At 38.9% G+C, this 25,119-nt stretch overlaps 1 protein-coding gene across 1 annotated transcript; it reads right to left on the bottom strand.

The window, feature by feature from the left end:
• Positions 1–1,990: 1,990 nt before the first annotated feature.
• On the bottom strand, positions 1,991–24,826 carry FBXL3 (F-box and leucine rich repeat protein 3). The gene is made up of 5 exons (XM_035003223.1): positions 24,471–24,826; positions 19,042–19,390; positions 15,423–15,545; positions 12,044–12,215; positions 1,991–4,744 (listed from the first exon to the last, which is right to left on the bottom strand). The coding sequence occupies exons 2-5, from the start codon at positions 19,387–19,389 to the stop codon at positions 4,101–4,103; spliced, it is 1,287 nt and encodes a 428-aa protein (XP_034859114.1). The 5' UTR covers position 19,390; positions 24,471–24,826; the 3' UTR covers positions 1,991–4,100.
• Between the last annotated feature and the right edge of the window lie 293 nt (positions 24,827–25,119).

Below are 25,119 nucleotides of genomic sequence, written 5' to 3'. Positions count from 1 at the left end.
TCTGGAAAACAGAATTCCGGATTTTCTAGAACTGCAATGGGGAAACAAGCAAAAACTCTTGTGCCACATTTGTGTTAACTCCAAAGCACAGAACTTGGTTCTGTAGCAAAGACAAATGAGGACACCTGGATGTGGAACTTGAATTTTATTGTATTTTTCAGTTCCTAAGAATATTTTAACAAATGAAGGAATTCTGTGAAAATAATTGGTAGACTCAGGTGACTATAGCACAGAGCATAAAAATCACATTAGTACTTAAGAATTTTTTTTTTTTTTAAAGATTTTTTTTTAATTTATTTATTTGACAGAGAGAGAGAGGAGTGAGAGAGGGAACACAAGTCGGGGGAGTGAGAGAGGGAGAAGCAGGCTCCCCGCGGACCAGGAAGCCCGATGCGGGCCTCGATACCAGGACCCCAGGATCACGACCCGAGCCGAAGGCAGACGCTTAACGACTGAGCCACCCAGGCGCGCCCAGTACTTAAGAATTTATCAAACTTGTCAACTCTACTTGTAAGATGAAGTAGGCCTTTTGGAGTAGAGATGGAATGAACATGCTTTCAAAATGGTAGTTTATGGCCAGGCAGGAATTTGCCAATTAAATTTTGCTGCCCTTTGATCTACTATATAACTTAAATGTGATTTCTATTTTTCTGTTATGAATGTATAAAATTTCCTCTATTTCTATGAGAAACCATTTTGTTGAAGTTTGATTTAGGGGCTTTAGAATAAATATATCCTCCCTTACTAATTCTGGCTCAGTATTCAGTAAGTATACCCACAAAGTGTCATCAAATGTATTTTAATAATTACTTACAGGAAAACAGTCAAAAGATTAAAATACATATTTGGAACCCTGGATACTGGCTTCTTTGAAATCAGGGAAAAAAATAAAAGTCTTAAGAAACTTCATCTAGTTTTATAATCTGGTCTGGTGGTACTAAATGAAGTTTTTGGGGATTTCAGTTCCTTTAAGATCTTTTTCTTTTTTTTTAAGAAATTGTTGGTATGTTATACGAAGAACAGTGTTCCAAAACCATACACATGCTTTTCCCTGTTCACAGCCAAGGCAAATGGGCTGGCCGAAGTTGGTTTCCAGCATCTTCCTATTTACCCTTCATTGTCCAAGTAGCTTCCTGTGCTCTCAATTTTGCCTATCTACATTTTCTCTCCCCTACTTAAAACAATATATCCTTTTACTGGACTGATTATTCTAAGGATAAGCTCTTGGTTGTCTTTTGGAATAAAGGGCTTTGTGTCTGTTTGTAAGTCCTATATGTCCTTGTGTTTAAAGGATAGTTGGGTGTCAGAAGCAGGTAAAATTCTTCTGGCTGCTTGGGAACAGTAAAATCTCAGATAAACTGAAGCTGGAGTCTACAAAGATTGTTCCCAGTTATGTATGGGGTACAGATTACAGCTTCTTAAAGGACCTCGTTCAGGCCTAAGCCTTCTTCACACCAACCCCACCCCTCCCATTTATCTATTCTAAGCTTTTCTCTAAATATAAAAATTTCTCTGAATGCAGTAAATTGATTTAATCTTTAGTCATGCCTGTTTTTTTTTTCCTGATAGTATTGTTAAATAGCCCAGATTACGAAGGGAAATTGAAGTTATTTTCCAGAAGCTGTGAAGACAGGAAATGAAAATCATTTCAATAGTTTAGAAACTATTCTGGTTGGGACACCTGGGTGGTAATAAAGTCTGTTAAGCGTCATACTCAGGTTGTGATCTCAAGGTCATGAGACCGAGCCCCAGGTCAAGCTTGAGTGGGGCTTTGTGCACAGCACAGAGTCTGCTTAAGGCTCTTTCTCCCTGTGCCCCTCCCCTCAGCTCTCTCTCTAAAATAAATCTTAAACACAACAAGCTATTGTGACTGTATGGATTTATAGAAGACATGTCTCTATGAAAAGGCTACCTGGGTTTAAGGACTTTTAAGAATTCTATTTCAAAATAATCTGTTTTATAATTCTTATTCTAAAAGCAGAGTCTATTCTTTTTAATTTAACCATTTTCTTTATAAAATTTGAAAAATAAATGTACATTTCACAGTCAGTTTTTATTTCCTATCACTTTAGTCCTCAGAGTTTATTTCAAGGATAGATTCCATTTGCCTAATCTTACTACATCTTACCATAAACTTATTTAATATTAAACACCGTATTTATCAAATACAAATTTGAAACTAAAACCCTAAATTTGTATGCACTTGTTGGAAAATCAAGTACATTTGTTAGGGTACTTTTTAAAAATTAAAATAATACAACAGCATTAGTAACTATCTTTATTCTCAAATTGATAAAAGCATTTAACATATACTTTACAGTATAAACAAAGTAAGTGCTATGCATTTTGGTTATAAAGTGACAAAGTATTTCAAGCATTATATAATTCAATTTGTACAAAAAAGTAAATTTCCAAATAAAGCTTTGGTTAGTAGAACTGATTATGTACTGTCAAATCCATTTTCCAAAGTTGTTCAAGGAAAAAAAGCTTCATCCACTAACACAGGTATTTCTTGTACAAAGCTATTTACTATTAGTGAGAAGGGAAAATACTACAATAATTGCTTTTAACTTCCAAGTCTGGATCAGCCTTTTTTCTTCTCATTTCTAATGTGGCCAGAATACCATGACTTTTGAAAAATCACCTTTTACTTTATTCTTAGGAAGGTAATCTATTTAAAAAAAATAGATTAGATCTGTAAGACTGTTAGTTTCCATAATTACCAAGATGCTTTCTAAAAGTTTCAAGCATTAATATATTAGTCCATTGGGGTAAATCACTTCTAATTTCCCTTAGGAAAGGTATTATCTACTAGCACTAGTGCTCAGAATCAAAGCTTATATAATACCTAAAAAAACTGAATGTAACCCAAAACTTAGTATTTTTACAGCAATGTGTGGATAACCTTTATTCATATGAAAGTAATAAAAATGCTACCTAACTTAAATAATATAAAATAGCATTTTAACCAAATGAAAATCACAAAACTTAAGACATTTTTCTATTAAAATTTTCCAGTCCACTGAGAATATCTACTCAAAAATATGATTAGGAACTTAAATATACCCTCTTTTAGGTTTACTTGTTTATGCTGAACTGTACAATTGGTGCTCCTTTTATGATTTCGATAAGCTCTACTTATGTAACTATTTAATTCCAAAATGGAAAAATGAGCCATCACTAAAATTCACTGGAAATAATATTCTTTCATGGAAATAATTGATAAACATTTTAAAGTTCTACCTTTAATTACTTTAATTTGGCTTTAGCTTTTCATTTCAATTATTGTATGATACTTCAAAACTAGCTTTAACGAAGATAAAACCAAGGAGAACTGGTAAAGCATTCCTTACTTTTACACTGGATGCCTCAAAGTGTCACATACATAGTAACATCACAGAAAAGAATTTATATGGTTTAGCAGATTAAGTTTATACAGAGTTAAACACTGCCTCCCTTCCTGTTTTTTTCTTTTAATTTGATCTTGGCTCTGTTTATTATCCCTCTATAATAACCACTGTGACACTTCCAGTTTTCTAAGAGATCCAATTACTTACACATACCTCTTTAAACAGCTCTGTAACATATTTCAGAACATTCAACCAATCTCTTTAATTTGGTACAACATATCCTACATTTTTTCTCACAAAATGCTCTGTCCTGAGCTATATTAAACACCTTATAACAGGTGTATGTATAACTGAAGACCCTAAAATGTCAAGTTTACATTTTTAAAAAAATGCATAGAGAACGTAACTTTTGAAAACCTATTAGTACTCACTTCTCAGAGACTAGTATAGGTTTTGTTTCTTTCAGACTGTTAATCTTCGTAACTGGTTACTACTTTCAGATCTGAACCACATTTTAAAAGATTTTTTCTGAGCTTTGATTGCTATTAGGCTAAAGAAAGAGATGGAAGTTTTCTGACCGAAACTGGTCCATAGGTCTTCCAATAACATCCTTACATATTCAATGCAGGTATCAAATTTCCATGCCACAAAATAGAATTACATCAGAACTACAGGAAATAAACTCTTATTATAATACAATATGCTTAATGTTAAGGTGCTATTCATCATGCCCTACACATCATTCGGTCTTTACCAAGTAGGCATCATGTCTGGAAACCACACCCTACCAAGATGCTTGGACACCTCCCAATGGATCTGCTCCAAACTATATTTTTGGTCAGGAATTAAGACTTCTTCCATAATGGATAACTGAGACAGGCGGCCACCACACATCTTCACAAACTCAACAAAGGCACTACATGAGACTTCACATTCCCCTAGTCCAATAGCTGACAAATTTTTACAACGTTCTGCAATGCGAATTAACTCTTCATCAAGTGGCCGTAATCCGTTAGCACATACTACTAGTTCAACTAGTCTAGGGCATGTCATTCCCACACGGCCAAGCACATCTTTGCTTACTGATCTCCCAAAGTAAAGATGGGTGGCAGGTATTTCATACCGAAAGAAAGGATCAAATTCCTCTTCATATAAAAAAAAATACATCACTAAGTTCACTTTTGGTGAATGTCTGATGAAAGCATCCCAGCTGCTCTTCTGAATAGTATGGAAGTGTGTCTGTCCAGGATTCTCACTAACCACATCAATGCGCAAGTGTTCTAATCGGACGTGTTTTTCAGAAGATAAAGCAAGCAGCAATTCATCACTTAACAAGTGGTAATTCAGGGCCAGTTCACGTAAGCCATGACATTGATCAGCCACACAAAGGATACCTTGAAAGAAAAAAGACCTAATTATTTACAAATTTTTGTATAAATTCATCATCTGTTCAAAAAATTTAATCAAGTACAGGTCTCACAATAAAGGTTTACCATATTTCCCTAGCACAAAGCTATACAATTTAAAATTCAGTTATATGGTTGGACTAGCAGAAAGTCACAGTTAAAAACCTATTACTAATTCTATAAATCTGATACCTTAAAAAGACATGAAACTCATTTAACAACTTAGATCATAAATTATTAATAAATACAGTTGACCCCTGAACAACAATGGGGTTAGGGCACTGACCCCTGTACAGTTAAAATCTAAGCATAACTTTTGACTCTTCAAACATTTAATCTTTTTTTTTTTAAAGATTTTATTTATTTATTTGACAGAGAGAGACACACAGAGAGGAGCACAGGCAGGGGGAGTGGAGGGGGGAGAGGCAGGCTTCCCGCCGAGCGGGGAGCCCAATGCGGGGCTCGATCCCAGGGCCCTGGGACCATGACCTGAGCTGAAGGCAGACGCTTAACGACTGAGCCACCCAGGCGCCCCGACTCTTCAAACATTTAACCACTAATAGCCTACTGTTGACCAGATGCCTTACTGATAACATAGTCAATTAATACATATTTTGTATGTTAAATATATTTTGTGCTACATTCTTACAATAAAGTTAGAAAAAAGAAAATACTAAGGAAATCATAAGAGGAAATATATTTATAGTAAAATCTATAATAATCTGTAAAAATCTGTAAAAATAATCTGTAAAAAATCCACGTGTGTGGACCCACGAAGTTCAAACCCATATTGTTCAAGTGTTAGCTGTATGTTAACATTCCATAACTAAGTAAAGTTTACCCCAGTAACAAATGGACAGTGTCATATTCTTTAAAAAACTGATTAGTAATACCAAACTTGTAGGTTAAGCCAAGAAAAATTATATGATCATTGCTACAAAGGCCAAAGGACATTTTTTGAAATTGAAAACTTAATCCTAATTAAAAAGAAAAAAAAAGGTAAAGCCATATAAAAGAATCGATGTAACTAAATAAAACATTTGACAATTTTTTAAAAAAGATTTCTAACACATGAGCAACAAAGTTTTAACTGCTAATAGTGTATTAAACTTATCAAATTTCCAAGAAAAAAAATACCAAGATACCACTAGATAAATGAGTTAAAGATAATAAACAAATTCACATTAATGGAAATATTAAATATAACATATTCTCACATATCCAGAAAACAGTTCTATAAATGTTTCCCTATACTTAGGGCACTATGCTTCAGAACTGCACCAAACCTCTAACAGCAGCAGATCTTACCAAAGGTCAGTACCTGATCAGTGAAATGGCCTAGTATAAAAATTCTACCCCAACCAGACAGCCTATACTACTTGATAAATGATCCATTCAAACCATTTATTTCTTGTGTTTAGAAACAAGGATAGGAACAAAACATCCATCATATTATGTACTATTTCTTGTATAAGTATATGTCAGGTACTAGATACGTTATCCCATGAATACTCAAAAAAATCTAGAAAAGTAAGTTATTTTTATTTTTATTTTTTTTAAGATTTTATTTATTGACAGAGAGAGAGATAGCAAGAGCAGGAACACAAGCAGGGGGAGTGGGAGAGGGAGAAGCAGGCTTCCCGCAGAACAGGGAGCCCGATACGGGGCTCGATCCCAGGACCCTGGGATCATGACCCGAGCCAAAGGCAGATGCTTAACAACTGAGCCACCCAGGTGCCCCAGTTATTTCTATTTTGAAGTTGATGCACCTAAAGACAGCAAAACTGGAATTCAAACACAAACTGACTCTTAAGTTCATGTCCTTAACTACTGGTTGAGAAGTGACAAGACAGAGAGGCATCAATAAGACAAAGCTTAATAGCAGTGGAAGAATATAGGCAATAGAATCAGTGAAGAGAGAAACTGAATCATCAGTATAGGAGTCACAAAAGAGGGAATAAAAGACATCTGTGCTGGAGCACCTGGGTGGCTCAGGTAAGTGTTTGATTCTTGGTTTCAGCTCAGGTCATGATCGCAGGGTCATGGGACTGAGCCCTGCATTGGGCTCCGCGCTCAGTGCAGAGTCTGCTTGTCTCTCTCCCTCTGCTCCTCCCCCTCCACTCTCTCTCTCTCAAATAAGTAAGATTTCATTTATTTTAGAGAGAGAGAGAGAGCACAAGCAGAGAGAGCGGGAGGCAGAGGGAGAAGCAGGCTCCCCGCTGGGCAAGGAGCCTGATGCGGGACTCGATCCTAGGACCCTAGCTAGGATCATGAGCTGAGCCAAAGGCAGATGCTTAACCAAGTCACCCAGGCATCCCTAAAATAAATAAAATCTTTAAAAAAAAAAAAAAAAAAAGACATCTGTGCTTCACTCTTCAGCCACCGCAAAGTTTTTTTTCTCCATAAGGTGTGGATATACTTTGAAATAAATCATTACCCAAGATAACCTGATCTCTGTTCTTTATAATCTCATAAAGCCTGACAGAAAACAAATACATGGGGAACGGTAACCAAAGACGCAAATAAAAGAAACAGATACCATTGGTAACGATTAAAGCAGTTGTGGCAGGCATAATTCTAAAAGTGGTCCCCAAGATTCCACAACCTAACCCTCTGGAACTTGTAAATGTGGTAAGATACCACTCCCATGATTATGTTACGTTATACAGCACAGTTGGCTTTAGGATTGTCCAGGTGGTGCTAATCTAATCACATGAGCACTTCAAAAGCTGAGTCCAGTTGCAGAAAAGAAGTCAGACTCAGAACTTCTCTAGCTAAGCAGACAAGCTGGCTGAGCAAAGCCTATAGCTCTGACCTATAGAACTATGATACTACTAAATCAGTGTTGCTTTAACCTGCTAAATTTGTAGTTGTTAGTTACGCAGCAATAGAAAACTCAAACAGGGGCGCCTGGGTGGCTCAGTCGGTTAAGCAACTGCCTTCGGCTCAGATCATGATCCCGGAGTCCCGCATGGGGCTCCCTGCTCGGCGGGGAGTCTGCTTCTCCCTCTGACCCTCCCCCCTCTCATGTGCTCTCTCTCTCTCAAATAAATAAATAAAATCTTTAAAAAAAAAAGAAAACTCAGTTACTATATGATTCAGCAATTCCACTCATAGGTACATAACCAAAAGAAATTAAGCCTTATGTCCACACAAAATCTTACTTGAGTTTTCATGGCAGCATTGTTCGTAACAGTCAAAAGGTGGAAACAACCCAAATATCCATCAAATGAACAACAGATAAACGTGGCATATATCCACACAAAGGAATATTATTTGGAAATAAAAAGAAATGAAAGACTGATATATGCTATAACTTGCACAGAAATTCATTATCGGTGGTATTATCAATTCACACAACTCATTTAGAAGAAAAAGCAGTAAAAAGCATAAAAAAGATCCAGAACCTCTGACCTAGTTCTTCTACTTAATCATGTGTCTTATGGAAGAAATTAGTAGAAGCAAACCGCTATGTGCCAAAATAGTTTTTTTAAATCACAGCAAAAATGTAGAAGTAGCCAACCTTAAAAGAATTATAAGACAAATGGTGGCTTACCAACAACACAGAATACTAAGTAACTAAATGTTGATTATTTCAGCTGATACTTAATAAGAAGTGTCTTCACGTCAAGCACTGGTGCTAGCAGTCAAATACAACATGAACAAGACAGCCTTATCCTAACAGAAGGCAGCAGATAATGAAACAAGAATGCTCTGGGAGTCATAACAAGGGAATCAAGGAAGATATCCCAGAACTAACACAGTGGGATATAAAGAATTAGAAGGATCAAGTGAGGGCAAGAGGTGAGGGAGAAGGAAAGTGAACAGTATTTCCTATGTAAACACCCAGACATGGAAGAAAACACAAACCTTCTAAGAACTAAAGGGAGCTCAACATATAGTAATGCAAGTAAGGTAACATCTTTATGGATGAAGCCCAATAGACAGGCAAGGGCTAGATTATATGGGACCTTGTAAGCCTCAGTAAGGAGTTGGGATCTTACCTAATGCATAGAGTGAAGAAAACGAGAAAAAAATCAGATTTGTATTTTAGGAAGATTACTCTGTCTGTAGCATGGAACTCACATTAAAGAAGAGCAGGCTGCAAGTTAGGAAATCAGTTTAAGAGGGTACTACACAGGGGCGCCTGGGTGGCTCAGTTAAGTGTCCGACTCTTGACTTCGGCTCAGGTCATGATCTCAGAGTGGTGAGATCGAGTCCCACAACGGGTTCCTCGATGAGCATAGAGTCTGCTTATCCCTCTCCCTCTGCTCCTCCTACCCACCCCACTCATGCTCACATTCTGTCACTCTCTTGCTCTCTTTTAATAAATCTCCAAAAAAAAAAAAAAAGAGGGCCCTGCACAAAAATTATGGGGGCCTGTACTAGAGTAGTAAGAGTGGAGATGAAGAAAGGTACAGTGTCTTAGTTCAGGCTGTTTAACAGAATACCACAGACAGGGTGGCTTACACAATAAACATTTATTCCTCACCGTTCTGAAGCCTGGAAGTCCAACATCAGGATGTTAATAGCATGGTCGGGTTCTGGTGAGGACCACAATTCTTGCTGGCTTGTGGATAGCTACCTTCTTGCTGTGTCTTCACATGGTGAAAAAGAGATCTTCTCTCTCCTGTCTCTTCTTATAAGGGCACTCATCCCATTTATGAGAGCTCTACCCTCATGACCTAACTCTCCCAACCCAATTCCAAATACCGCCACATTGCAACTTAGGGCTTCAGCAAAATGAAGGGGGATTGGAGAGGGGATCGACACAAACCTTCAGTCCACAGCGCAGAGATTCAAGGCATACTTTAGGGATGGAGTCACCAGACCTTGGTGATTGAAGGGATGTAGAAAGGGTAGGAAGAATCAAGGATGTCTGTCAGGTCCCTGACAACTAGGATGGATGGTACCATTTACGAGATAGCACAAAGGAAAAGGCGAGAGATTTGGATAGAGGGAAAAGAAAGTTCATTATGAGTCTGAAGTATCAGTGAGACACTCTCGAGCAACTGGGCCATCGGCAGCTTAACGCATAGCTCTGGAGTTCCGTGCACCTCTAAGTAGGAAGTGTTAACATATAGAATGAAACTCAAACCAGAGACCATGACACAGCCCAGAGTTTGCATAGTAAAACAAAAAAAGGACCCAGCACAGAACACAGTGAAACACCAAAATTTAAGGAATGAAAAGAGAATCAGTAAAAGAAATGGTAGGAACAATCAGAGAGGAAGGAGGAAAATAAAGAGTACAGTATCAGAGTCAAGTCACTAGTATCGAATGGTGCCTAGAAATCAAGCAAGTAGACAATTATAAGGACTATATGAAATGGGTAAAAAGTTTGATAAAATATTCAGTGAAGAAAAATAGAAAATAGCCCTTAATTTCAACTTCGAGAAAGAATAGTCTCACTATGCAAAATATGGATAGAAAGAAAATATGCAAATATGTTAAATTTTAAATTAAAGTCCTCTATGGTTATACTCTTAAATTAAAAAGTATTACAAGTAACCCTCTTTCATTTCCCTTCCCTTCCTGAACAGCTTGCCCAAAAGCCATTAGGTAAGACCATGCAAGTTTACACATACTATCAGAATTGATGTGCATGTTTAATAAAGTAAATGAACAGGAGACAGACCAGGATAAAGAGAATAATGAACTCATAGTCTTACAGAGAAACCAGAGACCCAAAGGCTCTCCTATAGTATGGGAAGCGCTGTAAGTTATGTTCAGAGTGCTACGGAAACAACACATGGGGGATCTAAACCAGAGAGAAAGAGGAAATAAGAACAAAACTGGATCATGTGAGCTCAATTCTGAAGGCTGGCCTGGAGTTAGCTAGATGAAGAAGCTGGGGGGAGGGGGACGGTATTCCACAAAGTACAATGTACTAAGCACACACACAGGGACTAAGAACTGTAGTTATGTAGGACTCAAGTAAAAGCGGCACGTGAATGAATAGCAAATAAGATTAAAGAGACAGGTGGAGATCAGGATACAAAGGGCCTTGTACCCTATGAAGCTATGAAATATAGACCACACTCTCACAGCAAACCTATACTGTAGATAGAAAATGTAACCAAGGTCACATCAGAAGTAAATGCCAAAGGTCCATTCTTCTTAAATTATATTTTATTCAGATAATCACTTTCAGTAATAATCTAGAAGTGGCAAAAGCAGCTAAGGAAATACTGCAGTAGACCTAGCCATTCCCATCCCACCAAGACCCTCCATGTAGGACACATGGGCAACAAGTAAGTAATCTCCATCCAAAAGGAAATCATTTTCTTGGGGGAAGGCCAGACTTTAATTATGGCAAGAAGGTGGGAAGTATTCTGTAAAGACATGAAGGATTTAACACTGTGTCTTAAAAACAGGTTTCCCAAATAACACAGCCAAAAGACTGGGAGGGATGTCAATAGTGGGAGGATGTGTCAGAAGTGAAGCATCAGAGAGTAGTAATACCAAGTGCGAGTTTATACTTACTTTACAATACGAACCATTTGGAATTTAAATGATCTCAAACTGAATAATGTAGTAATGCTTAGAAAATTCTATAAAAGTTAGAAAGAGCTTTCATAATGCTATTCCCCATTCAATGGGCTCTCAGCTCCAAAATTCAATGTAGGAATAGGGTTATCTTGCAAAATGTAAGATGGCAACTTTAGCACAACTCTCCTCCCTTTACACAGTGAGAAGAAAAGCAATTATTAAATTGCTGATTCAAAACCTACCCTGCTGGGGCGCCTGGGTGGCTCAGTCGGTTAAGCGGCTGCCTTCGGCTCGGGTCATGATCCCAGGGTCCTGGGATCGAGCCCCGCATCGGGCTCCCTGCTCAGCAGGGAGCCTGCTTCTCCCTCTCCCTCTGCCTGCCTCTCTGCGTACTTGTTCTCTCTCTCTGTCAAATAAATAAATAAAATCTTTAAAAAAAAAAACAAAAAAACCTATCCTGTTGGCTCAACTACAATTAGAGAAAATTCTATCTAACCTGAAGGGACACCTCAGGCAGATCTAATACTATCTTTTTTTTTTTTAATTTATCCATTTTCTTGCACAGGTTGGACACAAGTTGCCAAATAAGAGTAGAAAATAAGTTGAAAGTAAGTGTCTAGGCTAGGAATGCTACAGAATTTATGCTATTGTATTATGACATTAAAAATATGCTTATGCAATAGAGATGAAATAATCATATTAACCCATCCACAAGGTTAATGGTCACAGTTTTTAATTTGATAAACACATCAATACATTTTACTAACATGTCATCTGGCAAAAAACACAACATACCTGCTGGAGAGACGTGAGGACAGCTGCTCATTTTCAGCAGCTTGAGTGTATCACTGTTGTTGGCCACTAGTACTTTGAGGGATGGATCATCTACTGGGGTATCATCTATTTTAAGCGAGGACAAGGATTTGGAGTTTACAAACACTACCGTCAGTGCAGAAATAAAGTGAGACTGAAAAGCAAAAAAATTAAAACAGTTGCAATTTTCACAAATGAGAAGGGGGGGTGTTCATATAATTCACATATGGTTCATCTGAACCCTAATGTTATATTACTGTTTTAGGCGTAGCATCCCTGCACTCTGTTGTTGGGGATATGGTAAAAAAGAGAGGTGACTATTTGCGATCTTTGAGGAAAATCTTTTTAGCTGTAGAAGAAAGAGATTTCAAGCCACAGGGTGAGTCCTAAATCACAATAATCACTGGTAAGTAAAAAGACAAATTACGGATTCCAGGATGAGAATACCTCTCCGATACTTCATATCACATCTGGAAACCCTACTCCAGTGTTTTATAACACTGAACCGCATTCTTTTTTGGTCTGATAATGACCATTAAAATAGTAATTATTACTGGTATAATCATTAAAAATTATAATAAAGATCAACTCAGAAGCTATGACTCACTTGGAATATAAAAGCTCAAAGAAAATTTTATTCTAAAATAAGGAAAATCACACCTAAATAAAATTCCAAATTTAAAACTCCTTTAAATATGTTAAATTATCTATAATATTTTCAAGCCATTTTATTCTAATGTATTTTCCCACAAATGTACCAGTTATTATTGCATTTATTATATACATGTAATTATCTGTTGGACACAGAATCTGACCTGAAGAAACCACTGTAGTATAGCAGGAATTAAAGCATGGTCAGAGTACGTAACTTGGAATCAGCTAAAACCAATGGACAAAGAATCCAGGAGTAGGAAAAAAAAAAAAAAAAAAAAAAAAAAAAAAGAATCCAGGAGTAGGAAAGAGAGGTAAACATATGCTCCAACATCTTCCTCTACATAACCAATCTCACTCTCCATTTAGCTTTATAAATTCACTACAGCAGTTAAAAGGAATGAGGGCAGGCTAACAGCCAAGAAAGTACAATGAAACACCATTTTCATGATCACATACCCTGACTTTCTTTTCCCCTACAATTAAGTAACTGGTTAACTAATTAAATTCTGACCTATTTAAATGTTAATAGCTTTCTCCTAAAACTTTGGCATCAAACTCAATTATATCCTGTACAGTCACATGTCATTAGAATACTCATGACTGTATCACTGCCTTTTCCTCATTTCCCTCAGATTTATCTCTGGTCAAATACACTTCTTTCATGTTCTCTTCAGCTCTCCCAGTATTTCCGAGATATAGCAATATCCTATTTCAATGTTCTACAAGAGCCAAAATGGGGGTGGGAGGTGGGGTGGGGGAACAATATAAGCATCTTAGACCCATTTAATTAAGGAAGGAAGCCATCCTACTAGATGCATCATAGTACCCAAAGAAAAAACTACTGAAGTACTAGTACTAGATATGTATAATGATAATCCTTAGTAGTAAGAAAAAAGGAAATTAAATTTGTTCCGCATACCTTTTAATATGGCATGTTTTATACTATATATTTGTTTTTTAGCTATGCTATGTACATAGAAAATCAATTCAGAATATATCATTTCCCATGTAAGTCAGTGCTCTAACTGACTTAATCAGAATCTCCTGGACTGCTCATAGGAGGGGGAAAATCGGAATAGGGAAAGTAATCCAAAATCTCAAAGTTTCTAAAGGTGATTTTCATGTACATTAAGTTTGAGAACCACAGTGCTCTGACCCACCTACTTACAATCTTAAAATGTTGAACAGAGTATCTTACCCATCTCCCTTACCTTACATGAGGAAAACATTTTATCTCAAATGTATGTAAAGAAACTTTTAAAAAATCAATTAAGGGGCACATAGGGCTCAGGTCATGATCTTAGGGTCACTGAGATCAAGCCCCATGTTGGGCTCCACATTAGGTGTGGAGCTTGCTTGGGATTCTCTCTCTCCCTCTCACTCTGCACCCAGCCCCGGCCACTCATGCTCACTCTCTCTCAAAAAATAAAATCAATTAAGACTTTGTAATCAACTGGTGATACATTTGTTACTGATATTCCATTCCATTACCACCTGGGTTATAACACACACTCAATTTAATACTATTTCTTCCTGAATCACCCTAGTAAATTAAACTGTTAGGTGTGTTAAATAGGTATCTATATTTTAGTTTGCAGTGTACTCTGAAAAAAACCTTTCAAATTATTGCTGGATGCTAACCTACCCAACATTAGCTAACAACTCAGGGGGCCTTTATCAATTGCCTTTCTAAAAATGCACACTTGGGGTGTCTAAGTGGCTCAGTTGGTTGGGCGTCTGATTCTTGATTTCAGCTCAAGTCATGATCTCGGGGTCATGGGATCAAGCTCCACATTGGGCTCCACGCTGGGTGGGGATTCTTCTTGAGATTCTCTCCCTCTCCCCCTCCCTTTGCCCCTCCTTCACATTCGAGCGTGCTCTCTCTCTAAACTAAATAAATAGGGCCGCCTGGGTGGCTCAGCCGTTAAGCGTCTACCTTCAGCTCAGGTCAGGATCCCAGGGTCCTGGGATCAAGCCCCACATTGGGCTCCCTGCTCAGCGGGAAGCCTGCTTCTCCCTTTGCCTCTGCTGCTCCCTCTGCTTGTGCTCTCTGTGTCAAATAAAATCTTTAAAAAATATAAATAAAAATTAAAAAATAAACTAAATAAATCTTTAAAAACGTACACTTATTTTTCTACTTTGAGACTAGTTATTAAAGACACCATATAATTACATGCAGGATTATGTTAGAACATATATATAATGAATATAAATAGTTCACTCTTCACCAAAAAAAAAAAAAAATTTTTCTTTAAATAAAATCTATGCATTAATCCAAGCTGCACTAATTTTTGCTCAAGAATAAATCTTCACACATTTACCAGAAGATTTTATAAGCTATACCTGTTCTTACTACTGGCACTGTCTATTTTTCTTTGATTGTAATTTCACCAATCTGCTCTGAAAGTCCAAAAAGGGGCTGCTACATGTCTTTTTTCTAATATGCTTGTTTCTCAGTTTTACTTAGTCTCTTTTAGTATGTCCTGCTGAACCCTCTGCAAATTCATTCAAACTTTTCCCATCAAGAAGCACAAGGTAATCAGAAAAAGGAAAAGCTTTTTTAAAAATCCTATTGCCTAACCATCTAAATAGTAACCAGTTTTCCACTGAGTATACTATTTTTCTTACACTCTCATTCTCACTACAAGAAATGGGCAGGGCTTCATTTGATTTCTCAGTAACTGCCAATAACAAAACCAGCAAATACCTTTGGTAAATCCATAAAGCTTGGCCGAGCCGTTGAAATAAGTCCAAGTGTTTTTAAAGAGCAATTTACCAGTTGCGATAATATATCACAAGCTGCTTCAGCTGATTCTTTGCTGCTGTCCACCTTAAAAAAGAACACATCATTTAGCCTCGCATATATTTACATTTCTCTGTGTAATCTTAATTTTACAAAAGCAAAACAGTTACTAGTTTATTACATTACAAAGAATTAATATTTATTCTTTCGATCATATACCCTCACATACAATGTCTCCCTGAAAAATTTTAAGGGCAATTGTCAAGACTTAAATTTTGTTATGATACAATATATACTTAATGTTGAAAGGACTTGGTTTTTAAGTTGATTTATTCCAAACTGACCGTATGATATATAACCTAATGGAACACATGAATTTATAACCTCTGAAAAATAATTATATATTTGGTAGTGGATCTGATCCTACATGCAAATACAGTGTCTATGGTACACATGTTTCAAGGCACCATAAAGTGAGTATTTATTCAAAAGGTTCAAATTAATCACAACCTGGGATTCATCATTAATATTAATGGAAAGATGAATGTGAAATAAAATGAGGACATCTGACCAGTGAAGCATGAAAATCTGAACCAAATGAGAAGCAGCTGCTCCCACACATAAGCATTTCCTGGAGGAAGAGTAATATGGACAAAAACTCCTGTAGGATATGAGAAGGAGCTCCTTCTATCAAACAGGAAGTTGTTCCCTGGGCTAAAAAACATCTTAAGAGAGAATAGTTAAAAGTAATATTACTTTCATTTCCAGATTGATGTACACTACCTTAACCCAAAAATGTTCTCAAGAGCTGGTTGTAAAACTGATGGACTATTTCAGAACTGTTAATAATACTTTTCATTGGCTAAGTATTTCTACACAAGTGGTTCCAATGTGTGCTCCCTAGACCAGCAGCGTCAACATCACCTGGGAACCAGTTAGAAGTGCAAATTCTCATGCTCAACCCAGATCATCTCAATCAGAAACTCTGGGGGTGGGACCCAGCAATCTTTGTCTCAACAAGCACTCCAGGTGATCATGATGCACATAAAGTTTGAGAACCACTGTTCTATACTCATAATTGACTACGAGCCTGTCTAGCCTAGTTAGTGATAAACTGAACACAAATATAATCAGGAGAATCTTAACAGTATGGTTCTTTTGGTAATTCAGAAATTATATCTCAGGAAAATAAACAATCCCTAATAAAAATGTTTAAACTTAGCCATTCTGACTGGTGTGAGGTGAAATTAACAAGTCAGGAAACGACATGTTGGCGGGGATGTGGAGAAAGGGGAACCCTCCTACACTGTTGGTGGGAATGCAAGCTGGTGCAGCCACTCTGGAAAACAGTATGGAGATTCCTCAAAAAGTTGAAAATAGAGCTACCACATGACCCAGCAATTGCACTACTAGGTATTTATCCCAGCGACACAAATGTAGTGATCCAAAGGGGTACATGCACCCCAATGTTTATAGCAGCAATGTCCACAATAGCCAAACTATGGAAAGAGCCAAGATGTCCATCGACAGATGAATGGATAAAAAAGATGTGGTGTATATATTCAATGGAATATTATGCAGCCATCAAAAGGAATGAAATCTTGCCATTTGCAATGACGTGGATGGAACTGGAGGGTATTATGCTGAGCGAAATAAGTCAATCAGAGAAAGACATGTATCATATGACCTCACTGATATGAGGAATTCTTAATCTCAGGAAATAAACTGAGGGTTGCTGGAGTGGTGGGGGGTGGGAGGGATGGGTGGCTGGGTGATGGACATTGAGGAGGGTATGTTGCTATGGTGAGCGCTGTGAATTGTGTAAGACTGATGAATCACAGACCTGTACCTCTGAAACAAATAATACATTATAGGTTAAAAAAAAAAAAAAAGAAGATAGCAGAAGAGAAAAACGAAGGGGGGGAAATCAGAGGGGGAGACGAACCATGAGAGACTGTGGACTCTGAGAAACAAACTGAGGGTTTAGAGGGGAAGTGGGGTGGGGGGGTGGGCTAGACCAGTGTTGGGTATTAAGGAGGGCACGTACTGCATGGAGCACTGGCTGTTATACGCAAACAATGAATCATGGAACACTACATCAAAAACTAATAACACAGTAAAATAAAAAAATGTTTAACCTTATAGGACAGATGGTTTTGTGAGGGTTATATAAGTTGGATACAGCTGAATTGTGTCACATGGCTGTAAAGGAGTTGAACACTGACCCAGCCAACCCCTGGATGAAAGTGGTCTTTAGATATATGAGATTAATGTATTATGCTCATCTTTTCTCAAATTTACCATTAGAATACTCTTAGACAACTCAAAGATGACTGAAACCAAAGGAAGGCTCTTGAAGTTTCTTCATGGGGAGCTTGGGGGAGGGACAAAACTCGAGGAGTTCCTGGATTTGTTTGATTCTCTCACCATTCCCTCACCCTTACCCTCAGTTAGGGTTGCCAGATAATTTACAGGACATCCATTTAAGTATTATGTCCCAAATAATGAATAGAACATATTTATACCAAAAATTATTTGTTGATTATCTAAAGTCAAAATTCAATTAATAAACATCCTCTATTTTTACTTGCTAAACCTACCAATCCTACCCCCAGTGGACTAAGTGCCCTTGTGCATTTTTCTGGTAAAATGGCCAAATGCACCCAACCATTCCCATCACCACCTCTCTCCTCCTCTTCAGACACATATGGAAGAATAAGCAAGTAATCTTCATCTAAAAAGGAATGACACCCTTGAGAGCAGTCAAGACTAGTTTTTGCAAAGAACTCTGGGTTAAGAACCATTGCTTTATCTAGGTTTAATCTGACCTATTTAACAACTGCTACCTATGGGTAATCAGATACTCCATGTGTTACTTTGCAACAACTGTCAGGTATGTTAAAGGTTTAGTAAACATGCCTACATTCCATTACTCATCCTCAGAACAAAACATTATAAGCCTCTGTACTCCTATAAACCATTGTGATTCCTTAAACTATTCCAGACAGCTCAAAAAGCCACCCTACTTCATCTCTCTCATCACTGCATGAACTCCAATATGTCCCTTCTGGCAATGAAAAGAAACAAACAGTTCTCTTCGGCATTCTTCCACACACCTTCTCCTATTTCTCTCTAAAATATATTCATCTAAACCTTTTACATAATATTTCTATATCTCCTTTTTCTTTGAAGACCCCATATCATAAAGCCATCAATACGCAGAATTCAGTCCTATTAAACAGTAATAGCAATTAAGTTTAGTCAATCATAATCTCCACATTTTTTATATTTCTTTTTCCTCAAATTAACAATAATTCAATGTGACTGTCAGCTTTGGTAAATGATTTATGCTTATTTAATAGTTGCTTCTGTTCTTTTAAAAAATTATCAGTAATTATGATTCAATGGAGTGATTTAGCTCAAATATATTTCTGACAGCTTCTAATGTATGCAGTAATTCTCAATCTTTAAGAACTTTCTCTAAAAAGGCAGTATTTTAAAGACAGGGGAAGACACTGGTTTAGGACAAAAAAGCCAAAACAAAATATGCTTTATTTTTTAAAAGAAGGATTTAAAGTATTACCTTGAAGCTGACATATTGCAGATGGTTTGAATGTCTTTTAATAATCTGTTTGATCAGCTCTGGATGTGTAGCTTTTAAGTAAGATGTAGCTGGCTGATTCAGTTCAAATTCAAAACATCTCCACAAGTCAGGCATGTGAAATACCTGGTTCCAGTTGCGGCAAACTTGTGAAGCATGAGCCCGGTCAAGAAGAGGCAAATACTTAAATACTTGGAGAATAATGTCCTGAAGGAGATTACCCCAATCACAAGTCTGAGAATGCTCATTTGTAGTCCTCAGTTTCTTAGACTTCTCTGCAGTACCTTCTTCTGATGAATTATGGTCACTATCTCTTCCTCCTCGTTTCATCCTATTCAGAAAAATGCATCATTTTTTTCATATTTAACTTTTGAATAAAAATAAATCCAATACTCATTCTGTCACTAAGATACATATGTATGTTTATAAATAGAAACACAAACATGCAGAAAGAACTGGACCAGTAATTCAAGGAGAATATCAAAACAAAATATAATGAAAAATGCCAGTGGAGACCAACTGTTACTTTACAAATTCTACACAGGTGTTTTTAAACAACTGTTTTTATACTGTACTACTTGGGCGAGGGGAAGAATCATGATTTTGAAACTAAACCAAGAATTATATTTCAAAAATTGTAGTCAACTAAAAGGAATATAAAAAAGAATCTATGGTGACACTTTCCAAAGGTTTCTTAACAGACCTGTACCTCTGAAACAAATAATACATTATATGTTAAAAAAAAAAAGAAGATAGTAGGAAGGGAAAAATGAAGGGGGGGATCGGAGGGGGAGACAAACCATGAGAGAGTATGAACTCTGAGAAACAAACTGAGGGTTCTAGAGGGGAGGAGGGTGGGAGGATGGGTTAGCCTGGTGATGGGTATTAAAGAGAGCACGTATTGAATGGAGCACTGGGTGTTATACGCAAACAATGAATCATGGAACACTACATCAAAAACTAATGATGTAATGTATGGTGATTAACATAATATAATAAAATAAAATTTTTAAAAAGTCATCTAAGGATACCTGCTATATCGGAGTTAAATTCAAGGAGACCACAGTCCCAAGAACCTCTAGAAAGGATTTGAATTAAGTAGCCAACAGATCTTTCCACACTGAATAGTCTGTGATATGCATTACTGCCAGACGCAATCTCTACTTAAAATAAGCAAATCCATTCCTACTATGCACAGGTCCAAAATGTGGTTTCTTCTTCCAACACATCAGTTACTATTGCAATGTTTACCCTAAACTGTATTTCTGAACTAGGTATGTATTTACTCTGTATATATGTACTACCTTCATTCCATTTGTTTTTTTGTAATGGTCTTTGTTGCAAAATAGTAGCATGGTTAAGAGAATGGGCTCTGGGGAATCAAGCTCCCTGGGTTTGAACTGTGGCTCTACCTCTCTTCTTTATGTGGCCTTGAACAAATTACTTGACCTTCCTGTGTGCTTCAGTTTGTAAAGTGGGGATAATAACACACAGGGTTCTTTTTTTTTTTTTTTTTAAGATTTTATTTATTTATTTGAGAGAGAGAGAGAATGAGAGAGAGAGAACACATGAGAGGGGATAGGGTCAGAGAACGAAGCAGACTCCCTGCCAAGCAGGGAGCCCGATGCGGGACTCGATCCAGGGACTCCAGGATCATGACCTGAGCCGAAGGCAGTCGCTTAACCAACTGAGCCACCCAGGCGCCCAACACACAGGGTTCTTGTGAGGAATTAAATAGTATTAGGGCTTGAAAGGAGATAGAGAATGTTGAACTCAGGTACAGGAAAGCAGTCCAGCATTAAAGACATTACAATGTATGACGCAGAAATGAAGTATGTGTGAGAAAGTGCAAGAACACATGTTTATGTATGAGAGACACACACTGGAAGTAGATTGACCACAGTAACGTAACTATAATAAGTGGGATTATACTGTATTACATTATATTAATAATGTAGTAATGGGATTATAATAGTGGCATTACAGTTGAATATTGTTTTGCCAATATTATGTTTTTCTCTATATTATACGCATTTCTTTTAATGTCAATGAATTACATTTTAATCAGATAAAAAGGTCTTGTTTTGATTTGTTATTTGGAAAAATAAGTACTGCAGGCTCCAAACTAAAGGGGGTAATTGCAGATCAATCACTAGTACCCCTGTTTAGTTTAGGCCTGCAACACTTTTATCCCTAGAGAATAGTTCTGGCAGGGTAGTGGTTTGGATGTGGAGTCACAGCTTTTGGAAAGAATGGCTTGTGGCTCCAGCTCCCTTCTTCTGGCATATGAGTGTGTATGAATTTCTGATTTGTGTATGGGATGAAGGATATGCTATGCATGACTCTTAACCAAGTATGTCTCTGTACACTCTCTCTATCCAGCAGCTAGCAAAACTTGTCCAAGAGGATTGGGGGCTGGAAGGAAACAGAATGGCAAAGGTCCCTTGGCCTTCATGCCATTAAAATCTGCCCGGGAGGTCTTAGCACATGTGCAATAAATGAACTACATTCCTCACTGATCCTACTTCCAACTATGTGAGTTAAAGTAAACAACTAGCAAGGGGAGAGGAAAGGAGAAAACAGAGTGACAGAGGTGATGGCAAGAGGATAGTTTTATGGAAGATTAAAACTTGCGTGTGAATCTAAGAATACATTTTTGAATGTGTTTGGAGAAAAGGTAGTATAATCTACAATATAATCTTTAATATATTTAAAAAAAACCCTCTTCTAGTAATAGTGTCCCACTAGAGGTTGAGGTAACACTGTCATTATGACCCATTTTTCGGCTCTACCTCTAAACCTGAAGGCTTAATTTTAGCATAGAAAATTTGGGTCAAAGAACAAAGAGTCTGCTGCCCACCAAACTCAAAATTTGGCTTATAATTTCTCTTCTGACTGCCTAAAATCACTCATAATTTTGAGATGCAGAGATTCAAAAAAGAATGAAACGGTCTTTATAATTTCTACTCCTTAATATACAATGCTGATTGCCTATTTCTGGAGAAAATCTTCTAAAACCATAATTATTCAACTTACAGATGGAATGATTCATTTTACTTTAGAATATAGGGATATATAAACAATAAAATGACAGCCTTATTTACACAATTATCTTTGCTAATACTTTGCTGATGCTAACAATAGGTACTTTCCTTTGTCTATTATAGCCCTGTTTTAAATGAAGTATGTTTCAATACCTTTCCAAGTTGAGGGGAGAAAAAAGGTGACATATCAAAAAGACTTATGAAACACTGAGGAATAGTATCTCTTGGTCTAGATATAAGACTGTATGATCACCAAAGTATATTTTAAGCACTTACTAGTTTATGAAAAGCTGAACAAAAGTCTACAAATTGTCATATGTAATATGACTGTAATATGTCAGTCAACAGTCTATGTCAGCAATAGAAAAATGCAAAGCCAAATGCTGATAAAAATGGTTCTATTATTTTCTTTTTTTTTTTTAAAGATTTTTTATTTATTTATTTATTCATGAGAGACAGAGAGAGAGACAGAGGCAGAGGGAGAAGCAGGCTCCCCGCGGAGCAGGGAGCCCGATGCGGGACTCGATCCCAGGACCCTGGGATCATGACCTGAGCCGAAGGCAGACGCTTAACCGACTGAGCCACCCAGGCGTCCCAAAAATGGTTCTATTATTTTCATTCATGCCTGAAAATAAAAGAAAACTGTAGGCACCTAATAAAATTTTTAAATGTCAGTTTTTTCCAAGATGATCTCATGTATTTTATTCAATCTATTTACACATAAAGCTCTGCTGTATAGAAAGTTAAACAATTCAGAGCATCCACCAGTCTGCAAAAAATTTACATCAATGGAGTATTTATCTCCTGTTTTAGTCAAAGTGAAAACACCTCATATATTTGAACAGGAGGAGTGCAGAGGAGGAAGCTGGACAATAAATGTCAATGAGACTTTGCGGAGCACCAAAATCAGGCTTCTTCAGGGCTCCAGCAGATCCATTTCAAACTGCAACTTCTCCAGGCCCCAAATAATTCATGCAACTTAGGCCCCAAGAACATTTGGTAGGGACTGATACTATCATGATGTACCAAAGGGGGGGGAAACACTAATAAGGAAAAACTACAGACTAATTGAGCAGCACAGGGAGTTACTGAACTCTTAACATTTCCACACACTCTGAAAGAAGCAGTAAACTGGTTCATTAGAAGAAGAGCTGAGGGGCGCCTGGGTGGCTCAGTCGTTAAGCCTCTGCCTTCGGCTCAGGTCATGATCCCAGGGTCCTGGGATCGAGCCCCGCATCGGGCTCCCTGCTCCGCGGGAAGCCTGCTTCTCCCTTTCCCACTCCCCCTGCTTATGTTCCCTCTCTCGCTGTGTCTCTCTGTCAAATAAATAAAATCTAAAAAAAAAAAAAGAAGAGCTGAGGAGAACACTCAGTTGTGTGTCCACCATTTGTATTAAGCACTTTTAGTAAACTGTGCATGTAGTAATTGTAAAAGCCCATTTGTCCTGAGCTCTAAAAAGCCTCTTTTGGCATCACATTCCCTTTCCGTTTGTGTTCTGCTTTGACTAACATCAAAATTAATCTGCATTTTTCGACTGGAATACAAGGGGAAAAAAAAAAACAACAGTGGGAAGAGATTAATTCTCAGAACTAGATGGTAGGAAGAGTGTGGTGATTAAAATATATGTAGCGGTTATTTGTAGAAAACTCAGAGTGGAGGGCATTTTTATAAATATTTCCAAAGAAGGAGAAAAAAAATACTCTAATTAAAAGATCTGGGCCACTGAACTGGGTATCATCAGCAACAAAATAATGGTAATCTAACCTCTTAGCTTGGAGATGCAGATCAATCATTTCATAGGCTGCTTCCTGATGCCCATCTGCACCTCCACCTGAAACGCCGCCCACGCCTTAACGCAGGCGCGAAGCTGCTCGTCACAAGTTGACCAAGTTTTCTACTTGGCTGCAAGGCCGGAGCGTCCCCTCCTCCTGCGCCACCTCCACGGATTGGCTCTCCCTGACATTTCGCACGCGCTCTACCCCGGGCCGTCTGTTTTGACATCTTAACGCCCCTCGTTTTTCAAGCTCCACGCACGGGCACAGGCCACGCCGGCAAGAGCCTGGCAGAGCGCAAGCTCTACGATGCCGATCACCACTCCCCGTCAAGGGTAATAAAACCCGGCGACTGCGGCCCCGAGCCCGCACGCGCACCCAGCCTTGTTGACACGTTTCGAAGCAGGCATCGCGGGGAAACGCCCCCAAGCGGGCTCCAAGGTCTGGGCGCCGCGCTCCGCCCGACGCTCCCGCGGGGCGGCCAGAACGCGCCCGGGACCCCGCGCTCCCGACCCGCCCTGCCGCCCACGAAGGTCGGCGGACCCACCCCGGCCCGCCGTCACCGGGGGCTCTGGCCCTGCCCCTCCGCCGTTACCTGCTGCCGCGGGCGGCTTCCCCCACACACCACCCCGGGCTCCGGGGACGGCGGCGGCGGCTGGCCCCGCGGATCTCACATGAGGGCCCCCGGGAGCCCCGCTTCGCGCTCCCGCCGCCGCGGCCCCCCGCGCTCCGCCCGCATCCGAGGCTCTGGTCCTGCGGCGGACGCCAACGCGGCTCCACCTCTGCGGCTCTGGCTGCCCCAGGAGAAAACTCCTTTTCAGTCCCGCGCGGTCCGCGTCCTCCTTCCGAGACCCCTTGTCGCCGCAAAAGACTCCTTCGGCGAGTCGCGGCCACCGCGTAGGACCCCACCGCCTCGGCCCAGACAGCGGCTCCAAAATGGCGCCCGGGGCTCGCGGCCGCGCGCTTTCCCCGGCGCGTCTCCGCCCGAGGGGGCGGGCGCGTGTCCGCCGGGGCGCGCCCGCGGAGGGCGGGGGAAGGCGGGAGTGCGCCGCGCCCGCCGGGAGCGCGCACCGCCGGTGCCGCGGGGGGCCTCCGCCTCCCGATTCCAGGAGAGTCGGCCGCCTTCCTCCCCCAGACGCTGCTGCTCCTTTTATGGGAGTTTTCGTTTCGAAGCCGCTGTGGGAGGGCTGGAGCGAGCTGGATGGCTAAAAAGCTATCTGCTGTTGAAACTGGAAAGTTTAGGG

Source organism: Mirounga leonina, unplaced genomic scaffold (assembly GCF_011800145.1).
Source record: "Mirounga leonina isolate KUSES-001 unplaced genomic scaffold, KU_Mleo_1.0 Mir_127, whole genome shotgun sequence".
NCBI lineage: Eukaryota > Metazoa > Chordata > Mammalia > Carnivora > Phocidae > Mirounga > Mirounga leonina.
This window is presented reverse-complemented; position numbering and strand designations above follow the sequence as displayed.

Bases quoted from the DNA above. Each gene is read 5' to 3' on its own strand.
- FBXL3 (XM_035003223.1), bottom strand. From the start codon at position 19,389: ATGAAACGAGGAGGAAGAGATAGTGACCATAATTCATCAGAAGAAGGT. The intron at 12,216-15,422 runs GTATTTGCTGGT...TTTGCTTTTCAG, and splicing joins GCTTTATGGATTTACCAAAG to TCTCACTTTATTTCTGCACT. The intron at 4,745-12,043 runs GTATGTTGTGTT...TTTTCTTTCAAG, and splicing joins TCCTCACGTCTCTCCAGCAG to GTATCCTTTGTGTGGCTGAT.